Source organism: Telopea speciosissima, chromosome 9 (genome assembly GCF_018873765.1).
Source record: "Telopea speciosissima isolate NSW1024214 ecotype Mountain lineage chromosome 9, Tspe_v1, whole genome shotgun sequence".
In the NCBI taxonomy this organism is placed as follows: Eukaryota; Viridiplantae; Streptophyta; class Magnoliopsida; order Proteales; family Proteaceae; genus Telopea; species Telopea speciosissima.
The window spans coordinates 26,927,998-26,954,414 of record NC_057924.1 but is presented as its reverse complement, the minus strand read 5'-3'; the positions used below and the strand labels follow the sequence as shown (position 1 = coordinate 26,954,414).

The following is a 26,417-nucleotide window of genomic DNA, read 5'->3' as shown; positions in this document are numbered from 1 at the left end:
TGGCATTTTAATCTTGCTATTTGGCATCAGCTTCTTTATTCTTGGTTTTGGTAGTGAGAATGCACAGATGGGAGATATAACCTCTAGTTCATTAGTGTTAAAAGAGATGTAGAGAATGCTTGAATGAATAAATCAATCATTCAGGCCCTGTTTATATAAAGAACAGAATTACAACTGAAAATAGAAACTTAACTCAGTCTTAGTCCTAGTAGGAATTCCTAATACAACTAGGAATCCCAAACTAGGACTCGGCTGGGGAAAAACAATAAAAGGAATAAAAAATAAAGAAAAAGAAACATAAATAAAGTGGGACTAACCACCCTAACTCGACTAGGACTAATCCTAGTAAGCTAGGACAGGTAGGACCAATCCTAGTGGAACTAGGACTGCTTACCCCAATCGGGTAAGCAGTAAGCAGCCTATTTCAACACTCCCCCTCAAGTTGGAGCAAAGATGTCGATTATGCCCAACTTGACTAAATTGGGATGAAACAATTTTCCAGACAATCCCTTGGTGAAGATATCAGCAAGTTGATCATCAGATGTCACAAAAGGAATACAAATCAGCCCATCTTCTAGCTTCTCTTTGATGAAATACCTATCCACCTCAACATGCTTGGTACGATCATGCTGTACAGGATTGTGTGCTATGCTGATTGCAGCCTTGTTGTCACAGTATAACATCATAGGAAGACGAGTAGGAACACCAAGATCTTGTAACAACCCTTTAAGCCAGAGTAACTCACAAATACCCTGTGCCATAGCTCGAAACTCAGCTCTGGCACTAGAACGGGCAACAACATTTTGCTTCTTGCTACGCCACGTGACAAGATTTCCACCTACAAAGGAGCAATACTCAGAAATAGACTTGCGATCTGCAGAACCAGCCCAATCAGAATCAGTGTATGCTTCTATCCGTAGATGACCATGCGTAGACAAAAGAATTCCTTTTCCAGGAGCTGACTTCAAATAGTGTAAGATACGAAGAACAACCTCCATATGAGAAGAATAGGGATCATGCATAAACTGGCTTACAGTACTCACGGTGACAGCAATGTCAGGACGAGTGTGTGAGAGATAAATCAACTTCCCTACAAGTCTTTGGTACCGGCATTTATCAACAGGCTCCCCTTCTTTCTCCTTGAGTCGAACAGTAGGGTCCATAGGAGTATCTGAAGGATGGTAGCCTAGCAACCCGGTTTCAGCTGATAAGTCTAGGACATACTTCCTCTGGGAGAGAAAAATGCCTTTAGAAGATCTGGCCACTTCAATCCCAAGAAAGTATCGTAATTTCCCTAGATCTTTAATCTCAAATTCTTGTCCGAGGAAGGTCTTCAATCGTTTGATCTCATCACCATCATTACCAGTAATTACTATATCATCAACGTAGACTATAAGAACAACGAGTTTTTCACCAGTCCTCTTTATAAAGAGTGTGTGATTAGCATTACTTTGCTTATAGCCCACAGAAATCATAGCTTTGTGGAACCGGCCAAACCATGCTCGAGGTGACTGCTTCAGCCCATAAAGTGCACGCTTCAGTTATACACTTTTCCTTGGTTTCTGTCATAAGAGAACCTTGGTGGGACGTCCATATACACCTCCTCATCCAGTGCTCCATTTAGGAAGGCATTTTTTACGTCTAGCTGCTGCAAATCCCATCCAAGGTTGACTACACAAGATAATAACACACGAACAGTATTCAACTTTGCAACAGGTGCAAAAGTTTCCTGGTAATCAATGCCGTATGTCTGAGTAAACCCCTTGGCCACGAGCCGTGCCTTATACTTATCCACAATGCCATCAACCTTCTGTTTCACCACAAACACCCATTTGCATCCAACGGTTTTCTTCCCAGGTGGAAGAACCACAAGCTCCCATGTGTTATTTTTCTTCAAGGCCTCCATTTCTTCCATCATAGCTGCCTTCCACTTTCCGTCTGATAGAGCTTCCTGCCAATGGTTAGGAATACGAATAGAAGAAAGAGAGGAAACAAAAGCATGAAAGGATGGGGAAAGTGAGTTATAAGAAACAACATGAGATATGGGATGCTGAGTGCAAGTCCTGACACCTTTGCGAAGAGCAATAGGTAATTCAAGAGAAGAAATATTACCAGGTGGAGAGGTAGGTTATGGATCCGGGTTCGGCAATTGGATGGGTACTGGAGCAACAGTTGATTGAACCTGGTTATGTTTCCTTCCATAGGTCTTCACAGTACGGTCATCAATCCTCCTCTGAAATTCACTAATAGTCCTCTGGCTAGGAGTCTGGACCGGGGTAGGTTGCTCCTCTTGAATAGAGATAGTCTCCCCTTGTATAGGAACCTCTCCCCCTGAGTCGTGGGAAGTACTGGGACAGCCGAACGGTTCGACTTGTGGTAAACAGATCGGGTGGAGGCGGAGAGTTAATAGTCGCACATCTTCACTAACACTCTCCCCAAGAGGCGGGGACACATAATAAGAAACATGTTCATGAAAAACAACATCCATGCTAACAAAAGTCCGGCGGGAAGGAGGGTAATAACACCTGTACCCCTTCTGGGTAGCAGAGTAACCCAAGAAAATGCAGCGGAGACTACGTGGGTCAAGTTTACCAGGGGACCTTGTATCCCTGGCATAACAAATGTATCCAAACACCTTAGGTGGGACTATGAAGGAAGAAGAGCCAAGTAATAGCTCAATAGGGGCCTTGGAAAGAAGAACCCGACTGGGTAGCCTATTAATTAAATAGGCTGTAGTAAGAACTGCATCTCCCCAATAAAGGGAAGGGACATTGCGAGCAAACATAAGAGCTCTAGCCACCTCCAAGAGGTGGCGATTTTTCCTCTCAGCCACACCATTTTGGGCTGGAGTGTCAATACAGCTGGTTTGATGGAGGATTCCATGGGCAGCAAGGTATTTTTGGAACTGACCTTCCGTATACTCTTTCCCATTGTCACTCCTCAAAATTTTAAGAGTGGCAGTAAATTGGGTCTTAATTAATTGATGAAAGTGCTGAAAGCAAGAAAAAACTTTATTTTTTATGTGCATAAGGTTACCCAAGTGAACCTAGAATAGCAGTCAATGAAAGTGACATACCACCGATGGCCAGTCAGGGAAGCTTTCCTACTAGGCCCCCATACATCAGTATGAACAGTATGAAACAAGGAAGAGGATCTCTTATTAGAAATAGGATAAGTTGAACGTGTCTGTATAGCCATGACACAAGGTTCACAAAAAATCTTCCTTATTACAATCCTTAACTAATGCTGGAAATAAATTTGATAAAGTTCCTAAGGGGGATGGCCTAGTCTAGAGTGCCATTTATGTATTTCGAAGAGAAAGATGCCGAAGGTAAAGACTCGAGTAGGTGTAGGATCTCCATCAAGCGTGACAATCCACCATGCACTTTACCCGATCCAATCGTCTTCCCGAGTCCAGCTCCCGAAAAACACAAGAGTTGGGAAAAAAGTCACTTTACTATTTAGGGATTTAGTGATACTGCTAATGGAAAGAAGGTTAGTTGTAAATTTGGGAATATGCAACACAGATGGCAGGATAAGGGAAGGAGAATAACCAATGGATCCTTTCCCTGAGATGGAGGAGAGGGACCCATAAGCAATTTTGACTTTATCCTTACCAGAAACAGGAGAATATGTATAAAAAAGGCTAGAAGAACCTGTCATGTGATCAGTAGCACCGGAGTCTATGATCCATGGAGTGGATACTACTGATGCACAATGACCAGCAAAAGAAATACCTGTACGGGCAAAGAAGGAACCTGAATTGGCAGCAGACGTAGTAGAGGCAGCGGATGTGTTCAACATACGACGGAGAGCCTGGAGTTCTTCTTAGGAGAAACCGATGTCAGCAGTAGGAGTTGGGGCTACACTTTCAATGTGATTGGCTTTGCTTTTAGACTTAGCACGTCCTCGTTTGGCCTCAAAATCAGTAGGCTTGCCATGTAATTTCCAACACTGAGCCTTCGTGTGATATGGTTTGTGACAATGCTCACATTTCACAGGCTCTTTAGTAGTGGTAGCACCAACACTGTCAAAAGAAGTAACGGGAGTGGAGGCAACAGTCAGTAATGCTGATCTCTCAACTTTGGGAGTAATCATCATGGCAGCCCTTCTTGTCTCTTCCCTGTGAACATAAGAAAAAGTTTCCTCTAAAGTGGGGAAAGGAATTCGACCAAGGACTTGTACCCGGATAGGATCATAATCATCATTGAGGCCAGCCAGGAAATCATAGACCCAAAACTTATCAACATAGGAATGATCGGCATTGATGTCAGTAGTAGTAGTAGGTGAAAACCTAGCATAGTGATCCAATTGCTGCCATAAACACTTGAGGGCAGCATAGTATTTAGTGACAGACAGCTCCTGTTGAGTGGTATGTTGGAGTGTTTTCCTGATGTCATACACCTGAGCATCATTACCTAAACGGCCATAAGTTCCCTTGACAGCAGTCCAGATCTGGGTAGCAGTGTCAAGGAGTAGATATTGATTGGAGAGGTCAGTGGTCATAGAATTCGTAATAAAGGACATCACCATAGCATCATTGGCAGCCCATTTAGTACGGGCAGCACCTTCTTCAGTAGGCTGTGTGGTGGTGCCAGTAAGATGGCCAGTGAGTCCCCTACCAGCCACAGTCAAGGAGATAGATCTGGCCCAGATGAGGTAATTTGATCCCTCAAGTTTAATAGCTGCAGCATAAGGGAGAAATTCTGTCCGCAGCTGAGAATCAACTCCAGAGTTGGCCGTGGTTACATCTGAGTCCCCCATATTGCAGACAAAACAGTATAAAAACTGAAAGATGAGTCCCTTCTGTAGCAACAAGAACCAGCCCTAAATAAAAAATCAATAGGTAGGGTTTTGAGGAAACCCTAGAAGAGAAGTCGATTGAGATTCAGGGGTCTTCAAGTCGTAAAAAAAATTGCAGAATCTGTCTTCAAAGTTGATGCAGATCTGTGCAACAAAACTGCCCACGCAGAGAGGAGAAATAAACCAGATCGAGAAGCAGCAGGTCTTGAATATTTGTTCAAAAAAAAACCTGGAGAGTGATATGGATATATGCCTCAATGGTAGGAAGAGAAACAGAGACAGCAGCTGTCCAGAAAAACCTGCAGTGTTGGATCCCAAGAAAACCAGCCTGTAATTGTAAGAGAATCTGATCTTCAATAAGGGAGAACTCCAAAAAAAATTTGCAGAAGTGTGGGCAGCAGCTATCGATCAAAGAACTTCTTAAATCATCAATTGTTGAGGTGAAAAATTAGGGCGGCATCTACAAATCACCTCATTAGATCTGCCCTAAGTGGAGAAAAAACCAGAAAAAGTGAAGAGAGTTGAGTGGGGGGGGGGGGGAAGATGGAGATCGAGTGATAATGGAAGGAGGGTGGGGGGCTAGGAACCAGGCTAGATCTGAGAGACTAGCTCTGATGCCATGTTAAAAGAGAGATGTAGAGAATGCTTGAATGAATAAATCGATCATTCAGGCCCTGTTTATATAAAGAACAGAATTACAACTGAAAATGGAGACTTAACTCAGTCCTAGTCCTACTAGGAATTCCTAATACAACTAGGAATCCCAAACTAGGACTCGGCTGGGGAAAAACAATAAAAGGAATAAAAAATAAAGAAAAAGAAACATAAATAAAGTGGGACTAACCACCCTAACTCGACTAGGACTAATCCTAGTAAGCTAGGACAGGTAGGACCAATCCTAGTGGAACTAGGACTGCTTACCCCAATCGGGTAAGCAGTAAGCAGCCTATTTCAACAATTACTTCCTGATTCCTAGTGTCATTTTTTTTAACTTTATATTGCTAATGAAATGAAAGATGTGCTTTTCTCCCCTTAGTCACTGGTATCATTTTTCATTAACATGGATTACTAAAGTAAAATTGGAAGGTGCATTATGTCCTTCTTTGGCCTTCCAGCCAACAAATCAATGAAGAAAATTGATATCATAACATTTTATTGTCTGATTTCTCTGTTTGGCTACTAGTGTCATTTCACACCTAGAATTGTTGAGACAATAAAATTTAACTTTCATCATATGTACACCCAAGGAAGTAAGTATTGATATGTATCGGCTGTATAGCACTGATATGTATAAAAAAATCAGGGCACAGAGACAATACAAGCAGATACAGTATGTAAAAAATTACAAAAGGTGTCTCCGGTTGTATCGATGATATGACTGATATGGGTTGATATGACCAAAGACACCTGATATGTCTCCAGAGTTATTGCCAACAACAGCGGCCACTGCCACTATAGCAGCAGCAGCAGCATTCATTGCTGCTGCTGCCACTGGATGCAGCAACAGCGGCAGCAGCCATCGGCACAAAAAAGAAGAGGAGAAGGAGGTAGAGAAGAGAAAGAAGACTCACCGGGAAAAGGATGTGAAGCTCTTGATTTGCTCTGATTAAAAATTCTTTGCTGGTTGCTTGCATTGGAGATGTCAATCTCAATCCATACACCGATGTTGGGCACGCATGAATCACCAGATCATATGTACAACCAAAGCGGGGTGTCAAATGCCCCCATAAAGAGCGTACCCAGTGCACGAGGCTCCCGCCACTGCGGGGTATGGGGAGGGTCATAATGTATGCAGTCTTACTGTCTTACCCCTGTTTTCGCAGAGTGACTGTTTCCAGACTGTCAAATGCCCCCCATGTTTCTACTAATTTTGTCGGAGATGAGGGTTGTAGGGATCCATGGTGGCGGTTTGGCGGAGATGGTGATGGAACAAATAGGGTATAGGGAGGAGGATTTTGCGAGCATATGATCCTGAGAGCCCCGCAGTTTCTATCAACTTAACCGAAGACGGGGATTGCAGCGATCCACGATGGCGGTTTTGGCGGAGATGGTGATGGAAGGGATAGACGATAGGGAGAGGGAGAGATTCTACAAGCATTTGATCCTAAGAGAGACGAGAGGAGGGAGAGAAGGTGGTTTTGTTTAAGGGGCATTACTGGGCCTTTTTACAGTGGCTTTCCACCCATGAAAGCTTCTATACACTACCAGCTAATGTGCAAGATGGAAGGATGATTTGCAAATCCTACCATGGAATAGGAAGTGCATGGTCTAGATTCGTTGCTTGTTAATTTTTGTAGCAAAACTCAATCGTTTTGCTACCCATGTATTGGCATCTTTCCATTGCATTTTTAACCATCCAATTGTTTTATTGAAAATATATTGAATCTTCGAAGCTTTATATTGTCACATGGCCAATTTTGATTGAGTTCATTGAAAGTAATCAGGGTATCATGGAGCATACATGTGCACAAAATTGAGGCCCTAACTGATCTTCCACATGGTGGATATCGGGTCCGACCACATTACATATTATGGTTGGACCTGCGAGGTCAAGTTTTTGCCTGTAGAATCTAGAAGGATTATCATCATGTTAGTCTTTGTATTGTTTTTTTTTTACAATTACTAATATAGATTTTGTTACAAAGTTGCCAAAAAAAAAGGATTACTCTTGTTTCTGTTCCCAATGCATTGATCACAGCCCACCACACAAAAGAAGCATCTCGACTTCGGTCTCCCAACTCTAATTGTATAGGCAATATTATCTTCTCTTCCTCCTTAATAAACTAGGGTAACCACAATATCTGTTGGTCATCAAAAGAACACCTGTGTCAATCACCATCTTGTGCACCACGAGAAGTCTCTTGCATGAGTTTTGTTAAGAAATAAAGGTTTATGTACCATAAGGGTATTTTTGTAATTGTTTCTTATTATTTTGGTCGTGTGTGTAAGTACACATAAGCCGGGGACATTATTATAATCCCTTTTATTTTTAGTGTTTATAAGTACAATACATACTTACTGATTCGAAGTCTTGGTTCAAGGTTTTGGTTTCAGACCTGGTTTTGGCCAGGCAGAAAACTGAGTTGGGTGACATCTCGGTGAGTTAAAGCATTTTTTTTGGTTGAACTTATTGCTTGGTTTCGGTTGGTTTTTGACCTGGTTAGGTCATGAAACTTGGTATACAACCTATTTTGGGCCATTCAAATACGATGACACTATCAGATTTTGAAAAATCAAAGTCCAAATAGGAGTTTGACTTTGGACCCTAGGTTGGTAGGTTGCGACGTACATGATCTCTAATAGGCCCTATTCTACACATAATTTAGTAGTAGATGTAAATAGAAAAGAGAAATAGAAGAGAAAGAAGAAAGAAAGAAAGAAAGAAGAAGAAGAAGTGGGAGAAGCTGGTCTCTCTCACTATGTGGGAGAGGCCAGCAATCATCATTCATATAGAGAGAGCTTTACAAGGGTAAAATAGGGAATAAAAAAGAGACTAATAGACCTAGTGCCATATGGCTGACGCTAGTCCGGTAGCTAGGGATAGTTCCCTTTTTACCCTCCTAAGCCAAAGATTAACACTCCCCCTCAAGCTGGAGCATATATATCAATCATGCCCAGCTTGTTACAAATATAGTCAACCCTCCCGCTAGCTAGAGACTTAGTAAACATATCAGCAAGTTGTTCTCCAGTCTTGACATACTTTGTAGAGATTACGCCCTGTTGGAGTTTTTCTCTTATAAAGTGACAATCCACCTCAATGTGCTTAGGCTACGTTTGGTAAATGTCTGAACAACGTTCAGAATTGTTTTTTCCGTTCTTTGGGAACAAAAAAACGCCATTTTGTGTTTGGCTTACCGGTTCCTTTTTTTATTCTTTAAAGACCGAACCGGGCATTTTTGAAGTAAAAGAACGTTCTTTACAGACCGTCTTGGAGACGGTCTGCAAAGAACAAAGAACAAAATCGAGAAGGCTATCGAGCAAAACCCGTGACTTCACAATCGAAAGAAACGCAACTGCGAGAAGAGGAGGGGAAGGAAGAGAAGGAAACGCTCGAACCACCTGCAGGTACAATGGTTTCTCTCTCTCGCTCGCTCCTTCACGCTCTCTCTTCCTTTCTCTGTGTATCTTCCTCTCTCATCCTCTCTTTCTCTCTCTGTCTCGCTTGCTCTCTCCCTCTCTCACTCTCTATCTCGCTATCTCTGTCTCTCTTTGCTCGTTCTTTGCCTCACGCTCTCTCTGTCTCTCTCTCTCTGTCGATCGTTGTTAGATTGTGATTTTGACGAGGACTGAATTTTTTCCTCCCATTTGTGTCTCAGGAATCTCAGGTTTTGGATCTACAACCGTAAAATTAGAAGTACTTGCCGAAAGGTATGATTTTGGATTTGTTGAGATATTTGATTTTTAGGTCTGGATGGATGTTAGGGATTTTGGGGATTCTGGTTTGTGAAGGTAGTAGATCTGTAGTTCTCTGATCTGTCTTCGTAATGGTTGTTTTACTCGTTTTTTTTTTTTTTCTGGATGAACTCTCTCTGTCTTCGTAATGGGTTGTTTACTCCATTTTTCCCTTGGTGTGAATTGACCGAAACTTTTGGGATAGATGTGTTTTATCAATTTAAACTCGAATCTGGAAATTTTCTCAGTTTTATGTCCTGGATGAACTCTCTCAGTCTATCTGAATTCTGGATTTTTTTCGGTGACTTTTCCCTCAATTCTGGAAATTTTCTCTGTTTTATGTCCTGTTCTGTGGGTACTGATTTGCATATATCAGAACCACCTTCTATCATGTTGTTTTCTCCAAGTTATAGATAAAAGAGTGAGGGTCTAGCCCTCCATGATTTTGATAAACCCTTAGCTCTGTACTTGTAATTTTCTGTTAGATGTAGGTGCTTTATTGAGAAGCAACAGCAGCCTCTGGATGCCAAGATGGACTGGTGGCTAATCAAGTTCCAGTTAAGAGGCCTAGTCCATAACCTTTCCTGCTATCTTTCTTCTTCTTTTTCTGCTCCTTGTCGATCTCAGTTTTCTGTTGTTTACCCTTTCTTCACATACTAGTTTCTTATTTCTGTTTTGTTTATAAGTTGAAGAATAGCACTGTTCCACTCTGTATTACCAACCGGAAACTGAGATTGAGAAGGAGAAGAAAGATGTGCAGTTTGAACTAAATACCAAGAATAGCACTGTTCTTCTCTTTATTTTCTATTTCCAACCCCTCTGTTTGAACTGAACACCAAGAATAGTAGCGAATGCTACTTGAGGATTTGAAATATTCATATGGTAATTAGATGTGAAATATTCTATTTTTTTTCTTTTTATTTTGGGGGATGGGGAGGGGGGGTGGGTTGGAATGTCCCTTGTTCAGCTTGTTTTCTTTCATCTATGATCAATAGAATTTTGGTGTAACTCAATTGATTTATTAGATTATTTCTTATATGAAAAAAATAGGATTGGAAATATCATAGGATGTCCATTTTTTCTTTGGGTGAATCAATTGAAATGGTGTCCATGTGCACAAGGACAATGTAAAGCGAGGACGGCAAAAACAGAAAGAAATTGTGGTCGCTCATTTTGGTGCTGTCCAAATTCAACTGGGGTACGATCACCATGCAATCATTTTGTTTCATTTATTTTATAGTATTTACCATTTATTTACATAATTAGATGTGATACACATAACATATATGAATTCACAGATTGATAATCGAGGATGTGGGTATTTCAAATGGATAGAAGAAGACACGACCTCATCATCTAGTCAACAAACTAATGTCTCAAGGGTTTGTCCATCAGGGTCAACAGTTGTATCTGCTACGCCTTCATCGGAATTTCTGAAAGGTTATTGCAAGAGTGCAATTACATCGGCAGAGAATCAAACCAAGATGTTCAAAGACATCCTTGAAGGTCTTACCAAGCTAGACCTGAAGAAAGAAGAAGATTAATACGACTTTTAAGGTGTTAAAGTTGTAATAATTGTTTTAATTAACTATATAACATACTATATTTTAATTTATGGTAAGATTGGTTTAGGATTTTATATTTTAAATTATTTTAATATGTTTTTATAAGATATTTTTAATTTAGGTTTGTTATGTAAGACAAATTTTATTTTATTTCCTTGTGTGGATGGCATTATTGTAATTAATATAAAACACCGTTCAGAATAGGTTTTACCAAACACGATTTTCGTTCTGAATGGCGTTCTTGAGATCGTTGCCAAACAGTCATTTTTGGTCTTAGAAGGCCGTTCTAAACAAAGAACGCAAAAGAACGTTTAGAACAAAAAACGGGCGTTTTTTGTTCAGACATTTACCAAACGTAGCCTTAGTTCTCTCATGGAACACGGGGTTAGAGGCAATATGCATCGCTGCCTGGTTGTCACACCATAGTTGCATTGGTGTAGAGTTCTCAAACCCTAGTTCAGTCAACAACATCTTCAGCCAAACTAACTCACAAGTAGCATGTGCCATGGCTCGGTACTCTAATTCTACACTCGATCTAGCCACTACACTCTGTTTCTTGCTCTTCCATGAGACAAGATTCCCTCCAACAAATATACAGTAGCCGGTAGTTGATCTCCGATCAATTGTTGATCCGGTCCAATCTGCATAAAAAAATCCCTCAGCTCGGGTATGACCATGATCAGTGTACACTAACCCTCGTCCAGGAGCCTTCTTGAGATACTTCAATATCTGAATGATAGCATCCCAATAAGATGTCCTGGGAGATGACATGAATTGACTCACAACACTCACCGGGAATGAGATATCAGGTCGAGTGAAGGTAAAGTAATTCAGCTTTCCTACCAACCTTCTGTATCGTTCCGGATCATCAAGGGAATCTCCCTCATCTGCAACAAGTTTAATATTTGGATCCATTGGGTGATCCAGTGGTTTGCATCCTAGCATCCCAGCCTCTGTAAGCAAGTCAAGGGTATATTTTTGCTGTGAGATAGATATTCCCTTCCGAGATTGAGCCACTTCAATTCCTAAGAAATAATTCAACTTTCCCAAGTCTTTAGTTTGGAATCTCTGTTGTAGATGAGATTTCAAACTATCAATGCCTGTAGAGTGATCACCAGTAATCACACTGTCATCCACATATACTATCAGAAAGATTCTACCAATACTTGTGTGACGATAGAAAAGAGAATGGTCACTATTGCATCGTGATAGACCAAACTCAAGAACCACCTCTGTAAATCGACCAAACCAAGCCCTCGGAGACTGTTTTAAACCATGCAAAGACTTCTTCAATCTACAAACCAAGCCAGACTCCCCCTGAGCAACAAACCCTGAAGGTTGCTTCATATAGACCTCCTCATGAAGATCCCCATGAAGGAAAGCATTCTTGACATCGAGCTGGTGTAAATGCCAGTGATGCAAGGGAGATCAAGATACGAACAGAGGAGAGTTTAGCAACCGGAGAAAAGGTATCCAAGTAATCGACACCATACACCTATGCATAGCCCTTGGTCACCAATCTAGCTTTCAGGCGAGCAAGAGAGCCATCAGCATTAACTTTGACCGCATAAACCCAACGACAACCAATTGCAGACTTTCCAGGTGGTAGAGGAACAAGATCCCAAGTGCGGTTATGCTCCAAAGCCTGTAGTTCTTCTTCCATAGCTGTCCTCCAACCATAAATAGATAATGCCTCTGCAGTGGTCTTAGGAATAGGATAATGCAACGATGCAACCGTAGTAAGAAACATGAGAAGAGATTGAGTGTTTAAGAGCGTACCTTTTCGAGATGAGCAAATGGGTATATCCAAGTCGAAACTAAGGACTATAGGATCAAGGGGGGGGGGGGGGGGGGGGGGGGGGGGGGGGGGGGGGGGGGGGGGGGGGGGGGGGGGGGGGGGGGGGGGGGGGGGGGGGGGGGGGGGGGGGGGGGGGGGGGGGGGGGGGGGGGGGGGGGGGGGGGGGGGGGGGGGGGGGGGGGGGGGGGGGGGGGGGGGGGGGGGGGGGGGGGGGGGGGGGGGGGGGGGGGGGGGGGGGAAAAAGGGAGGTTGGGAATAGGGACAGGATCCGTACAAGCGGCGGGCGAAAGCAGCGCGGCAGGGACAGTGGTTCATGGTGATAAACATGAATAATTGGAGGCTTCGCAGGAGGTAGCGCAACAGGCATCTGCAAAGAAGATTGAATAACACAAAGAGGAAGGTCCTCATCCAAGGAAGGATCCATAACAGACTCATGCACATAGGATTGAGATCCAAAGAAAGAAACATTAGCGGTAACAAAATACTTTCGAAGAACAGGAGAATAACATCGATACCCCTTCTGAACACGAGAGTATCCCATAAAAATGCATTTGATGGCTCTGGGGTCTAACTTCGATAATCCTGGAGTATGGTCTCGAATGAAACAGACACACCCAAAAACACGGGGTGGCAAAGGGAATAAGGGCTCAAAAGGAAAGAGTAAAGCATGAGGGATGCCACCTCCAAGGTTAGAGGAGGGCATTCGATTGATCAGGTAACAGGTAGTCAACACTGCATCAGCCCAAAAAGATTTGTCCACCTTCATTTCAAAGAGAAGGGACCGAGTCACTTCCATCAAGTGTCAATTCTTCCGTTCCACCACACCATTTTGTTGGGGTGTGTCAGAACAAGAAGACTGATGAATGATTCCACAAGTGGTCATAAAATCAGAAAAAGGTGCAGAAAAGTACTCCCGTGCATTATCACTACGCAAATCTTTAATGTAAGATCCAAATTGATTCTTAATTTCAGCAACAAATGAAGAAAAGATAGAGAACAATTCAGAACGAATTTCATTAAGTACAACCAAGTAACACGAGAGTAGTCATCAACAAAAGTAACAAAGTAGGTAAAACCCAACTTTGATGACACACGACAAGGACCCCATACATCAGAGTGAACCAAAGAAAAGGGATGTAAGGCCCGTTTAGACACGAGGGGGATAACTCACACGGTGGAGTTTCCCAAATTGACACGACTCACAATTTAAAACTGAAAGAGAACGCAAACTAGGAAACAGTTTCTGCAAACTTTGTAAGGACAAATGACCAAGCCGACAGTGAAGATGATGAGGGGAAGCTGTGCTGGAACAAGCAACGGAAGATGAGTCCTCAAAAAGGTATAGTCTCCCAGATACCCTGCCTCTACCAATCCTCCTCTTCGTCTGCAAATCCTGAAGGACACAAGAATCAGGGTAAAATGTTATTGAGCAGTTGTAGGCATTGGTAAGTTGGCTAACAGACAAAAGGTTAAAAGGGAACTTAGGCAAAAACAATACAGATGATAGGGACAAGGAGGAAGTGGGCCAAATTGTACCAGTGCCTCTGACTGTAGCACAAGAACCATCAGCTAAAGCAACACTGGAATGAGAAGGTTGTAAAGAGGAAAAGATACCTGAGGTGCTAGACATATGGTCTGAGGCCCTTGAATCAATAATTCAGGGCCTAGAAGTGGAGAGACACGCAGTGGTATTACCTTTCTGGACAAAAGTAGCAGTGGAAGAAAGGTCCTGAGCAGCCTTGCTCTGGCTGTAGCGAGCATATTCCTCCTCTGTCATAGTCAAAGTCACACAGCGGTCCTCAACAGGTACAAGTCTGGGTGCGGTATCAACACTGGCAGTGTTAGCTACCTTGGACTGTGGAGGTTTGCCATGTAGCTTCCAACAGTAACGCTGAATATGACCAGATTTACCACAATGGTGGCAAGTCCTTGGAGGACCAGCTCTCTCAGATCTCTCAGATAAGTCAGGAGTACTAGCAGAAGGTGCAGCTGGGGGGAACTGCGTGCACTACTCACAAGAGCAGTGCTATCACCAGAAGAGACTCGAGTAGTGTCACGAGATACACGAAGAACTCGAGAAAAAGTATTTGCACGAGAAGGAACTGTAACACCTCCAAGAATTTGAGATCGTACGGAGTCAAAATCAGGGCCCAAACTGCCCAAGAAGCTCATAACTGCTAGTTGCTCATGCTGTTGCCGCATCTGGGTAACATCAAAGGTAATGGGCAACAAAGCATTCAACTCCTCATACATCCTCTTGAAATCAGCAAAGTGTTGGGTCAAGGGTCGACCCTTCCTATCATTCCGATAAAACTCCTGGGAGAGTTCATAAATCCTAGAGAGGTTATTGTGTCCAGAGCATAAAACAGCCAGATAATCCCATATATCCTTAACAGTGTCAATATGGGTCACAGGGTCTACAATATTACTATCCATGGAGTTTAATATCTGACCCAAGGTACGAGCATCGGCAACCTCCCAAGCATCATGTAGCAGGTTTCTTGCCAGTCAAGTGATGTTTCTCACCTCTTCCTGTGAGGACCAAGGTCACAATCTTGTGCCATTGCTGAAAATTCTGACTCCCTTCTAGCTTCTTAGAGGTCAGAAAATTTGGAGATGACGATACAACCTTGGGCACAGCCTTGGTATCCTTCGATGTCTCTCCCATAATGACCACCAAAGAGGAATACCAACCAAGAATAATAGTGCCCAACCAACACAGATCAAGTGTAGCAGGCCCTTAGACAACAAATAAGAGCAATCCAAACCACAATCAGCTTCAAACAGTAGCTAAACAATAACTCAGCAATCCATACATAAAAGCCCCTACAAAGAACACCAACAATAGCTCAGAAAACAGCAATAGAGTACCTCACCAGCTCACTAAAAACAGTCCAATATCATAACAATAGCTCAACAGGAAAAGAACAACCAACAAACAGTTCAAACAAGTGATTCAATAATTGATATCCATGCAAAAGATGGATTACAGCAATGGAAAAAATACCAGAAACAGACCAGAAATGCTATTCATTTAACTTAAAAGCCTTACAAAGAACACCAAATTTGATTCAGAAATGAATCGAAGCTTCTAAACCATTGCCGCAATCCATCAAACACCTTCAAGGCATCAGAAATGGGGTAGACTACCCCTACAGTAGAACAGACTCCTAAAGTATCTTCAAACCCTTATGGAATCAAGCCCACTTTCTTCTTTCGGTTACAGAGATAAGAAAGGGACTGAGAAAGGAAGTAGAAGCAGGTCCTTATGGATCAGAAATGCTCTGATACCATGTATAAATAGAAAAGAGAAATAGAAGAGAAAGAAGAAAGAAAGAAGAAAAAGTGAGAGAAGCTGGTCTCTCTCAATATGTGGGAGAGGCCAGCAATCATCATTCATATAGAGGGAGCCTTAAAAGGGTAAAATAGGGAATAAAAAAGAGATTAATAGACCTAGCGCCATATGGCTGACGCTAGTCACGATAGCTAGGGATAGTTCCCTTTTTACCCTCCTAAGCCAAGGATACTTCTAAGTCCCTTTCTGGATAGCAACTGGAGGTTTCTTGCTTCACGATTGCAGTTTCTGGATTTTTTGGTCATCTAGTTTGGCTGTGGATATTTTTCTGATATGGTTGTTCATCTACTGCTGCTGTCCTCCATCTGCAGTTGCTATCCTTGATCTGCTATTGGTATTAAACTGCTGCTGATATATTGTTTTCTCCTGCGGCTGATGATTCTTCTGTTGTTCATGCAATTTTTCATCTGCCGGTGCTGGTACATGATCTGTTGCCTGCTGAGTTGAAGGGATCATTGGAAAATTCTGTGTGTGTGAAGTTCTACCTTGTTTCTGGAGTTGTCCTGATTTGATATGACTTCTTTTTTTTCAGTGTTACTATTAATCTGGTCCTGCAGCTGGAATACATGATCAGATCTACTTTAGTCTGATATGATCAAATCTACTTTAATCTGAACCTGCGGGTGCTCTGTTTTTCCACTTTTATATTGTTTTTGACTTGTCTGATCTGCACCATGTAGCCATCAGAACTAAGTCGTATTTTGGGATATCAATCACTGCCATATGAGGAGTGTTTGACTGTAATTTAACCTGGATCTGACCTCTGGTTTGTTAGATCCAGAGGTTCCTAATTTTAAGGAACTCTAGTTGCTATTTTTGAAACTGTTTCTGCAGAATCACATCAGTTTGATGATTTCATCCATATTTTTTGGGGATTTGTTCTTTAATTCTAGCCCTACCTTCAATCAAAAGTGGAAGCCAATCAGATCTCCTTGTAGTATGATATCAAGGTCCTCTTTAATCTGGGTTTTTTTTCCTGCTTTGAGTTGTGGTTTATCCTTCTGTTTTATATGCTACTTATGGTTACTGTATTCATCATAGATAAATACTGCTACCTCATGATGAAAGTTAATTTGATTTATTCTACTACTTGGAGATCTGGTCTGGCCTATTGATTTGATATATTATTGAGTGTTCTTCTTTAAAGATACTATTTTATCCTGTGGGTTGCTGTTTGTTGGAGATATGCTATTCTAGTATGTCTTTGCTCTGCGATATGGGTTGCTGTTTGAACCTATTGTTTGCTGCCTTGTGATATGTGATAGGGTTGTTTCTTGTGTTTGCGTGGGTTATTGTGATATGTTCTCTGATGGAATCTAGAGGGTGGACCTCGGCGCAACGGTAAGGTTTTTCCATTGCGACCTAGTGGTCACAGGTTTGAGTCCAGAAACAGCATGTCCGTGAAGTGGGGGTAAGGCTATGTAAATTATGATCCTCCCCAGACCCTGCAGTGGTGGGAGCCTCATGCACTACGTACGCCCAGTTTTTGTTCTCTGATGGAATCTCTTACTGCTGTGATCTACATGAGTTGCTGTGATTAGTATATGGTAGTGAGCATGAAGATTTCATTCATTGGAACAGTAATCTGCTGTAGTGTCAAATCACAGAAGATATTGGTTCTTGATTGATTCAGATTGCTGATTCAAAAGTTACTAATTTTATACTGTCCTAATAAATAGAAAAACCTATTTACATTCCCAAGCTACTTTACTTTTTTTTTTTTGGTAAAAAGCTACTTTACTTTTACATTACTATTTTTCTTACATCATCGGTACCCGTACATCATGGCAAGACAAGCAAATACATGCAAAAAGGCAATAGTCTGCCAAAGAGGTCAGAATCCTCGCTAAGGGTACTTGGGTCTCGAGCTTGAAGCCTCTTCCAAAGAAGCTTGTTGTCTGCCGACAATTGTGCAACTTCACTCTCCCAAAAACCTGCTCGGGCACAGACATATTGGGATGAGGTTCTCCTCCTCTCCAACTCTTCCACGTGCCTCTTGATCTTGTATCTGCTTCAGATGCCTATCTAGAAGATTCCCGTCCAGACCCTGTCTCGGACCTGTCTTCAGTCAGCTTGCCTTAATTGGAGTCAGAGCCCGTGGGTGAACTTACCTCAGCAGTAGGAACAAAAACATTAATTGGGGGCTTTATTGAATCACCATGGTTCTAGTATGAATCTGAGGTTTTAATCGATTCATAGGGTCTTAACAAGAGAATTCCTATCAATTATACATTCTAATATTATAAATAAAATAGTAGTAAATTCGCATTACCCACAAATAAAGTAGGACAAGAGAAAATTCAAGAGGAACATTGGGCACTGGGTACGCCCTTTTTTAAGAGAAAATTCAAGAGGCTTGTAAGGATCAACATAAAGACGAATGTGCCAACTTGATATTTTGGCATTATCATCACAAACACAAAGAAGAACTTCTGGATTTTTGTTCCCTCGTAAGGGAAGATTGAATCATCAAGTTTCGTGCACTTTCAATAGTCAGTTAGTGAGACTTGGCTCTTAAATTCATTTACTGATTATAGTGTGTGTGAGTGAGTGAAAGCTTAGCAGTTCAGTCTGGCTCTCCTCCCCTCTTTTCTTGCCCCTATCGCTTTCTTAAGTAATAGCCTCAGGTTGTGGTCTCTGTTCAGGGTGGTCAATGATCTCCATCCGCACACAACTAGAAGAGTTCCGGGGCTAGTTCTATCCTATCTGAATCAGCAGCCTCTTTCTTATTTCATTGTCGCAACAGTTGGGACATGTTCCGCCCTTTCTTTTGTGTCATCCGACTTTGCCCTGGAACAAGCTATATCTTTGGCCCGGTCATGTGAAATTGCGTAATTAGATGATCTGATCTTAAAGTTGATAGTTTTACAAAATTCTTTCTTTAGTCTTCCAGAGAATAATGGAAAACCGAGGAAGCGAATAGGCAAGGATCCCTGAGTCATATCCAGCAAGGAGCAGATTTTCTGACAGTTCGAGGTAGGAGCTGAAAAATAAGACTTGACTTTTTGAAAAGTGTGGTTGTGCGGAGCCCAGCAACCTTACTAATAAAGGGGCTCGTTAGAGCCGGAGTTTGCTTGCAGCTAACCTTAAGTGCAAATCAGCTTGCTGTCTGCGATATTTGTGAAGATATTTTTTTATTATCAGAATGATGTCTGTGATATTTGTGATCAGATCTGAGATTACTATCTCCTTGCAATAGTTACTGATATCAGATCTAATTGTGATTTGGTATTCTTTATGAATGGTCTTGCGACTATTGTGCAGTTAATATGATTGGTGCTTATTTTCTTTCTAAGATTTGTCTGGAATATTAATTGCTGTTTCTGCTCCTTCGATATGATATGGTTTATTTATGTTGATCCTCGTTATTGCTGCGATGTGATCGTCTTTGTTCTCCTCCCCTGCATTATTTGTCCATGTGTAGTGCTACACATGAGGGGGAGAGTTATTGAAGATTTCTCCCCAATTGGAGTTCTTCTTGTGGAATATTTTTCTGGATTTTCTGGCCTGCAGTGATGAGTTTTTCATCTTCTAGTGCTGCTATTTTCTGGCCTGCAGCGATGAGTTCTTTATCTTCGCCTGGTGTTATCTTCTTGCCTGTGGATGGTATTTTCTGCCGCTTATATTAGTTTTTGCTATGTCGATTTCTTCGTATCAAAGATTTCTCTCTTTGTTGCTACTAATACGGTTCTTTTGTTTGCCACATGTCTGGATGTGGTTGCTGGCCAGTGGCCTCTGGCCTTAGTCTGTTTCTGCTGGTTATTTATGTTCTGGTTATTTCATATACTCCAGTTCGAGGGGGAGTGTTGAGAAATAAAGGTTTATGTTATACCACTAGGGTATTTTTGTACTGATCTCTTATTATTTTGGTTTTGTGTAATTCATACTTACCGATTGGAAGTATGCTCTCTACTCTTCCAATCGGTTGTTGTTCTTTCCCCTGTTCTTCTCCTCTGTGCTGGTTATCTGTATGTTGCTTTGTCACAAGTTTTACATGTAATCTCACTGCTATGGTCCTGCTTGGCTTCCATTTTATAAACTAAATGCACAGTTAACCATGTGGAGTATTTAGGGTAAGAGTTTAATCGAAATTGATCAACATGTTCTAACCAGCTTGGTCATGTTTCTGACTCATTGAACTGAGTTAAAGGTTGCAAGAATATCAAGACTACTTCTTGAAGAAACATTTTGTGAGCTTAAAATTATCAAGATAAGTGTTGCTAATATTTTGAATGCTGTATAATTTCATTTTAGGAGGTTATAATGCAACATTCAAAATCTTTAGGGAATGTACTTATGAATGAGTTCTGAGTTTCCTCTAGACCATCTGTTCATCTGTTATGATTTTCTTTTTGGTAGAATTGTGGCCTTGTAGTGTGCATTCATTTCTCCTTCACTGTCCTAACTTTTTCGAATGTTGTTTCAGATAAAATCAGACCTTCTGATGTAGGTCTTGAACAGGAGGCGCAGTTGGTACGTGGGTGGAATGGTTCTTCACATGGTACTAATGGGAAGAAAGGACGTAATGGGAGCCACCAGTACCTGCCTCCAATCAAATATCTGCATTTACATGAGTGCGCTAGCTTCTCTGTGAGCTCTTGAAAATTACTGAATAGTACTTTGTTGATAAGTTGAATTGGATACACTCGTTAACTATATAGTCGATTTACTGAAAGTTGTATTGGTAATATATATTAACGTGCTTAATTATTTGTGATTTATTTAGTTATTTATATTTCTATTCTTATTGCTATTTGTTGCAGATAGGAATATTCTGCATGCCACCATCATCTATCATACCCCTTCACAATCATCCTAGGATGACTGTGTTGAGCAAGCTTCTATACGGTTCATTGCATGTAAAATCGTATGACTGGGTTGATTTACCTGGGCCTGCTGATCCATCGCAAGGTGCGCTATTGAATCTAGAGTTGTTCTTATGGAGCTCCATAAGGTGCCCAGAAATGGCTTTTGGAACTGATCATAGTTGTGTTTTTTTTTCAAAGATCATTTTATTTGGAAAAGGCTATGAAGTGATGCTGTTTTTTTAACTTTCAACGTATTGGACTCCTCCCCTCCCCCCTCCAACTACCCTGTCAAAATAAAATGCAACAACGTCCCTAACATGCTTTCTCAGCTTCCTTAAAAGCTTCATATCAACCTCTTTACTTAAGTTCTTATTGACATGTTTTTCCTCCTTAATGTAAACAATCTCATAGTAAGAGAAATGATAGTTTTAGATGAATTCATGCTTCAAGCATCAAGGTCACCAAGGCTCTTGGAACCATAGTTCGAGAACTCGGATCTCGGTACCAACTCGGTACTTGGAAAAACCGAGTCAAGTCGAGATCTCGCTGAGTTGGTGCATTTTTTTTTTTCCGACTCGAAGCCTCAACTCGATGGGTTTTAGACCTAGTTTGGGTTTGAAACTTGGTATTTAGCCTATTTTAGGCCATTTAAACACAATGACACTATCAGATTTTGCAAAAACAAAGTACAAGTATGAGTTTCACTTTGGACCATAGGTTGGTAGGCGATGACGTACTAAAATACCCTACTCTACACATAGTTTAGTAATAAAAAGCAATCAAAACATTCAATTAATGTACAACAACTTAAATAAGCATTAGAAATGTTAGTGTACAATACATCAATCTTTAAACAAATGTTACATAAAATGTGATATGTTAATGTATTCAATCCCAACCATATCCACATAGAATTCCCATGTCATAGTGTTGCTGTAGTTTTGCACATAGTTTGCCACAACCCTCATATAAGTGTTGTCATCAACATATTCCAACTCCCCTATCCTAGGGTATAGAAGAGGCAGAGGCGGAGGCGGTTGGTTTGAGGCGTGAGATCCACTGTTACTGTCATATTGAGGCATGTATGGGTATGGCTGGTTTGGGACTGGGAATATGGGCCCAAAACCAGATCCAATGCTTTGATAGTCAAACTCATGTGTTGATTGCCCAAACTGACCATGGCCACTATATTTGAAACCAGTGCTCTCCTGGCCATAATTATAGTCGTGATGAGGCTAAGATGAATGCCACGACCGTTGCTCACTAGTAGTATCTTTACTCATGCTTCCGAAACTTGCATGCATGGTGTTCATACTCATGTCATCATCCTGAGCCTGTGATTGTTTACGACTTTTCTTTCTCTTGTACGTAGCGTGGCCACCATGGTCTCGATCCTATGTGGCATGTGTAAACTGAGACTCATATGTGTAACGCACAGGGTCCGCCTGCGTTCCCACATCATGCTGGTATTGCTCGCGCATCCCCTAATGACGATCATCATAATAACCACCACTTTGCATGCCACCATCACTAGCAGTTTCATCACCATCACCATCACCATCACCATCACCATCACCATCACCATCACCATCATCACCACCATCATCATCATCATCAGCAGCAACACTTCATATTGCAGCCCCAAAAGGTCTCAGTGACTCTGAATGTGCACGCCCCTCTTGTGACATATAGTCCTCAACATCTGTACCGGTTACGGATGCAATGGTGGGGTCTGACCTACCCCCAGGTTGATCCATATCTGGTGTACCACGATCCCTCACCCACTGGAATAAGGGATCCTCATCAGCATCAGAGTCCTTCTGGAAAATGTTGGCTAGTTCGATGAGTTCTTTATCATTGGTGTCAGTTCCTTCACGTATGTGCCTCATCCTTAGTCTCATATTGTAATGCACATACACCAACTGCTCCAGTCGTTTGCTATCCAATCTGTTCCGCCTCTTTGAGTGGATCAATGAAAATGTATTCCAATTGCGCTCACATCCGGAGGATGAACAAGTTTGTGAGAGCACTTTCACTGCTATCTTCCTCAGGTTGGGTGGACTTGTACCATAAAACACCCACCAGTCGGCTGCATTACAAATATAGAATATTAAGAATATGTACATTCTAAAGGGATAAAATTATAATTCATAAATGTAATGTCATGCCACCTATCAGGGTCAGACTTTTGTCTATTCTCCTCCGCAACTTTTCAATTGAAACTTGCTGAGGCCTCTTTGAAGTTTTGGATCTGTTTTCATTTCAAGTTTCAAACATTATTAGAGGCATTAGTATTTACTATTTAGTGAGTACATTCCTTTACTTACTATCAAAGTACCAAGTCCCATACTCTCACCTCATCATTGCACTCAGCCTGTGTCTTGGCATTGGGCTCCAACTTCTCAATAACATTTTGAATTACCATTAACAAATCTGTGTCTAGCCCAAGATTATGCGAGTACTGATACTTTGGATTCAGATAGTATGCTAGTGAAGTGGAAACCAAGAATATAACTTGTTAGTGACTTAATGTTATAAAGTGTAAAGTATGTTGAAGTGGTGAACTCACCAGCTTTATGCAATGGATGACTCAAGTGCTTCTCCCACTGCGCATCAATGATGTTAGTGTATGTATGACCTTGTACTCTGGGGTATCGCAACTCTGATCATTTCCTTCATCTTTTGAAGGGCAGCATAAATGTGGGGCAAAGTAGGCTTCTTCTCTGTATCATCCATCCTTAGTACTGCCGCCAATGGCTCTAATATGGCAACAACTTTATGTAGGTTCTTCCAGAATTGGTCACTTGTAATGGTATGTTGTGCTACCCTCCCTTCTTCTGAATTAGACCCATGCCAGCCAAACCATTGTTCACTTGCAAACATAGACCTCAGACCTATCACCTTCGTCTGAAACCTCTTCAATGCAATGTAATTGGTGACAAATCGAGTGATACTAGGCCTTACTAAATTGCCATTGCATTTTTCTCTCAACATGGCTAAAGCATAACCATGGTTATATACAAAAGTGGTCACTTGTCTTGTCCTATTAACTACACTTGCCACCAAAGTTTTCTTCCCCATGTCTTTCAACATTAAATCAATGGAATGTGCTGGACATGGAGTCCAAAAGAGGCGGATCCTCTTACTCTTCTTGTTCATCAACTTCTCTCCAGCCTTTTAAAAGTTAGAACCGTTATCCATCACAATTTGGATAACGTTCTTTGATCCTATCTCATCAACCAGTAGCTTCAGTTCCTTATACAAGTATGATGCATTCTTTATATGCTTCAATGCATCGACAGACTTCAAGAATACTATCTTCCCATTGTAGCTCACCATGAAATTAATAATGGACTGTCTAGTAGGTCCAATCCAACCATCAGCCATAAGGGTAACCCTATACATCTCCCACCTTGGCTTCAGACCCTCAATGTACTCTTTTAGCTCCTCTACCTCCTGAGGCAAATATACATTATATAAGTCATGTGGTGAAGGCCCCTTCCAAGCCCTCCTTGCAGCATCAAGGAATGCATGATAGTATGTTCCTTGTGCTACATTAGCTGGAATGTCATTGTATAACATGAACTTGTTTAAGGCTTTTCCGTGCTTCCTCTTGTTTATCACCAAATACTTGCGGGATGGTTGGCTGGTAGGCATCTTGTTGCCTAAAAATAGATAGATCCTGCTCAAAAATAGGATCTGGAGAATGTGCTCGTGGTCGGGTTGGGGGGCGTGGGATCTGTCTTGTGTCAGTACTTCTCCTCCTCTCATCTTGTTGCATTGGTACAGCTGAGTCAGATCCACTAGCTCCTCTTGCCTGCTCATATCTTCTCATATTCTCATAATGCAAATTTTGTCTACTCTTTGCCAAAGTCTGCTGGTAAATTCTCTACTCAGCCTTTGATACAAACTCACCAGGCGTAGACCTATATTCAATATCATCTCTTCCATGGATCTCTACACCAGGCCTCTCCAACACTGCCTCATCAAACTCTGTTTGTTGTCTTTCCCTCTCAGCTTTCTTTGCTCGTCCTCCACTCAAGTGTTGGGTCATAGCCACTTTCACTTGGCTTGGAACATTTCTGCACGAGGCAACGTCCTTACCTGTACCAGCCAAATGTTGTTTTAACCTAGTGGCTCCTCCAGATAGCAACTTTCCACGATAGTTACACTTGGACTTCTTTTTATCCTCGGACATCGGGACTCCATGTTGCCATGCTATATCCCCTATTGTGTACGAAATGTCTAACTTTTTATACTGTTACATAAAAAAGAATGTATTAGTAACTAGTAAAGACTTAAAGTAATGTATTAAAGACTTAAAGTATTGTTTTCGTAACTATTAAACATAATGTTAAGCTACTAGAACAATCAAATAGCTATCTCTTATTTATCCCCTAATCCTAGTATTTATTTCTTAATTAAAAATAAAATTTAGAATTTTTATAAAAATATTTATACCTTAAAGTATAACATATTATAATGCCATGATGTATTTGACACCATTTGAAGTTGGACATTATGTACATATGTTGTGCATAATTTTTCAACAAAAACAGGTATTTTCCTTAATATTATATATATTTTTTACAATTTTAATAATATATTTATTAATTCTGAAAAATAAAATAATTTTTTTAATGGGTGAAAAAATAAAATGACTCCATGAGGCTGTAGAGCATCCAAAGTTGTCCAACAAAGATGAAAATCACTTCCAAACAATTACTATTCATCCTATTTTTTCAATTTCTTTTTTCAAAAAAATCAATTTTTTTGCAGAAAATATAATATAAAAAAAAAATTCAGACTCCATCAAATGATAGATCGTCCAAAGTTGTGTAACATATCTTAAAATGACATGAATCTACTAAGGGTTGAACAATTCTTTTTTTGAAAAAAAATAGATTTGGGGAAAAATAGTTGACCTTTGAAAAATCCTTCAAATTTGTGATGAATCTTGAAATGTGTAATTGAATCTTCAAATGTGCAGCTGAAACACAGTTCAAGGCTTGAAATCCATCCAAAAAATGAAGTAACATAGTTTTGGGGAGAAGAGATCTCGGTTTTGGGAAGAAGAGAGAATTTTGGGGGTTTTGGACAGAACTCGCCGAGAGATCGGCGAGATTTTGCACTTTTGAGACTCGCCTCTAGTCTCATCTCGGGTCTTCAAAAAACCGAGATCTCGCGAGTTCTCGAACTATGCTTGGAACCTAAACCCAATGAACTCATGCTTCAAACATCCAAGGTCACCAAGGCTCTTGGAACCTAACCCATGTTAATTGATTCACCCATTTTCTTGTCGGCTTGTCCCATCACTTTCCTTCTTCCTCATCTTCTCATTCTCTCCCTTAGGCCTCTCACCCTCTCATGGCCTATGTATCTCACCCCTCAATTGTATCCCAGAGCCATCGTTGGTTTCTCAAAACCCAAACTCAGTTTTTCTCAAATCGTTGGCTACTGAAATCCAGCAGCTATCCCTTATTTTTAATAATTAATCGATTACAGAAATTGGATCCTTCCTTGTCTGGAAAGGAACCCCCCTATTGGACATTACCCTAATTGGGAACTAATTACATATCAATCCAATCTATCTAGTTAACTGAGATAGTAAGAGTCCTAGGTATAAAAAAGTAAAAAACTACTAATTACATAAAGCAGCCCATAAAATAGAAACTAATTTTAGCCAATGAAATCCC

At 41.1% G+C, this 26,417-nt stretch overlaps 1 protein-coding gene across 1 annotated transcript in view; it reads left to right on the top strand.

Moving 5' to 3' along the window:
• LOC122640958 (plant cysteine oxidase 5-like) overlaps positions 1–26,417 on the top strand; it is a 44,594-nt gene that overhangs the window by 6,394 nt on the left and 11,783 nt on the right. The window contains exons 2-3 of the mRNA XM_043834256.1: positions 20,340–20,503; positions 20,677–20,824. Of these exons, the coding sequence (XP_043690191.1) occupies positions 20,340–20,503; positions 20,677–20,824 (312 nt within the window). The remainder of the gene's footprint in view (positions 1–20,339; positions 20,504–20,676; positions 20,825–26,417) is intronic.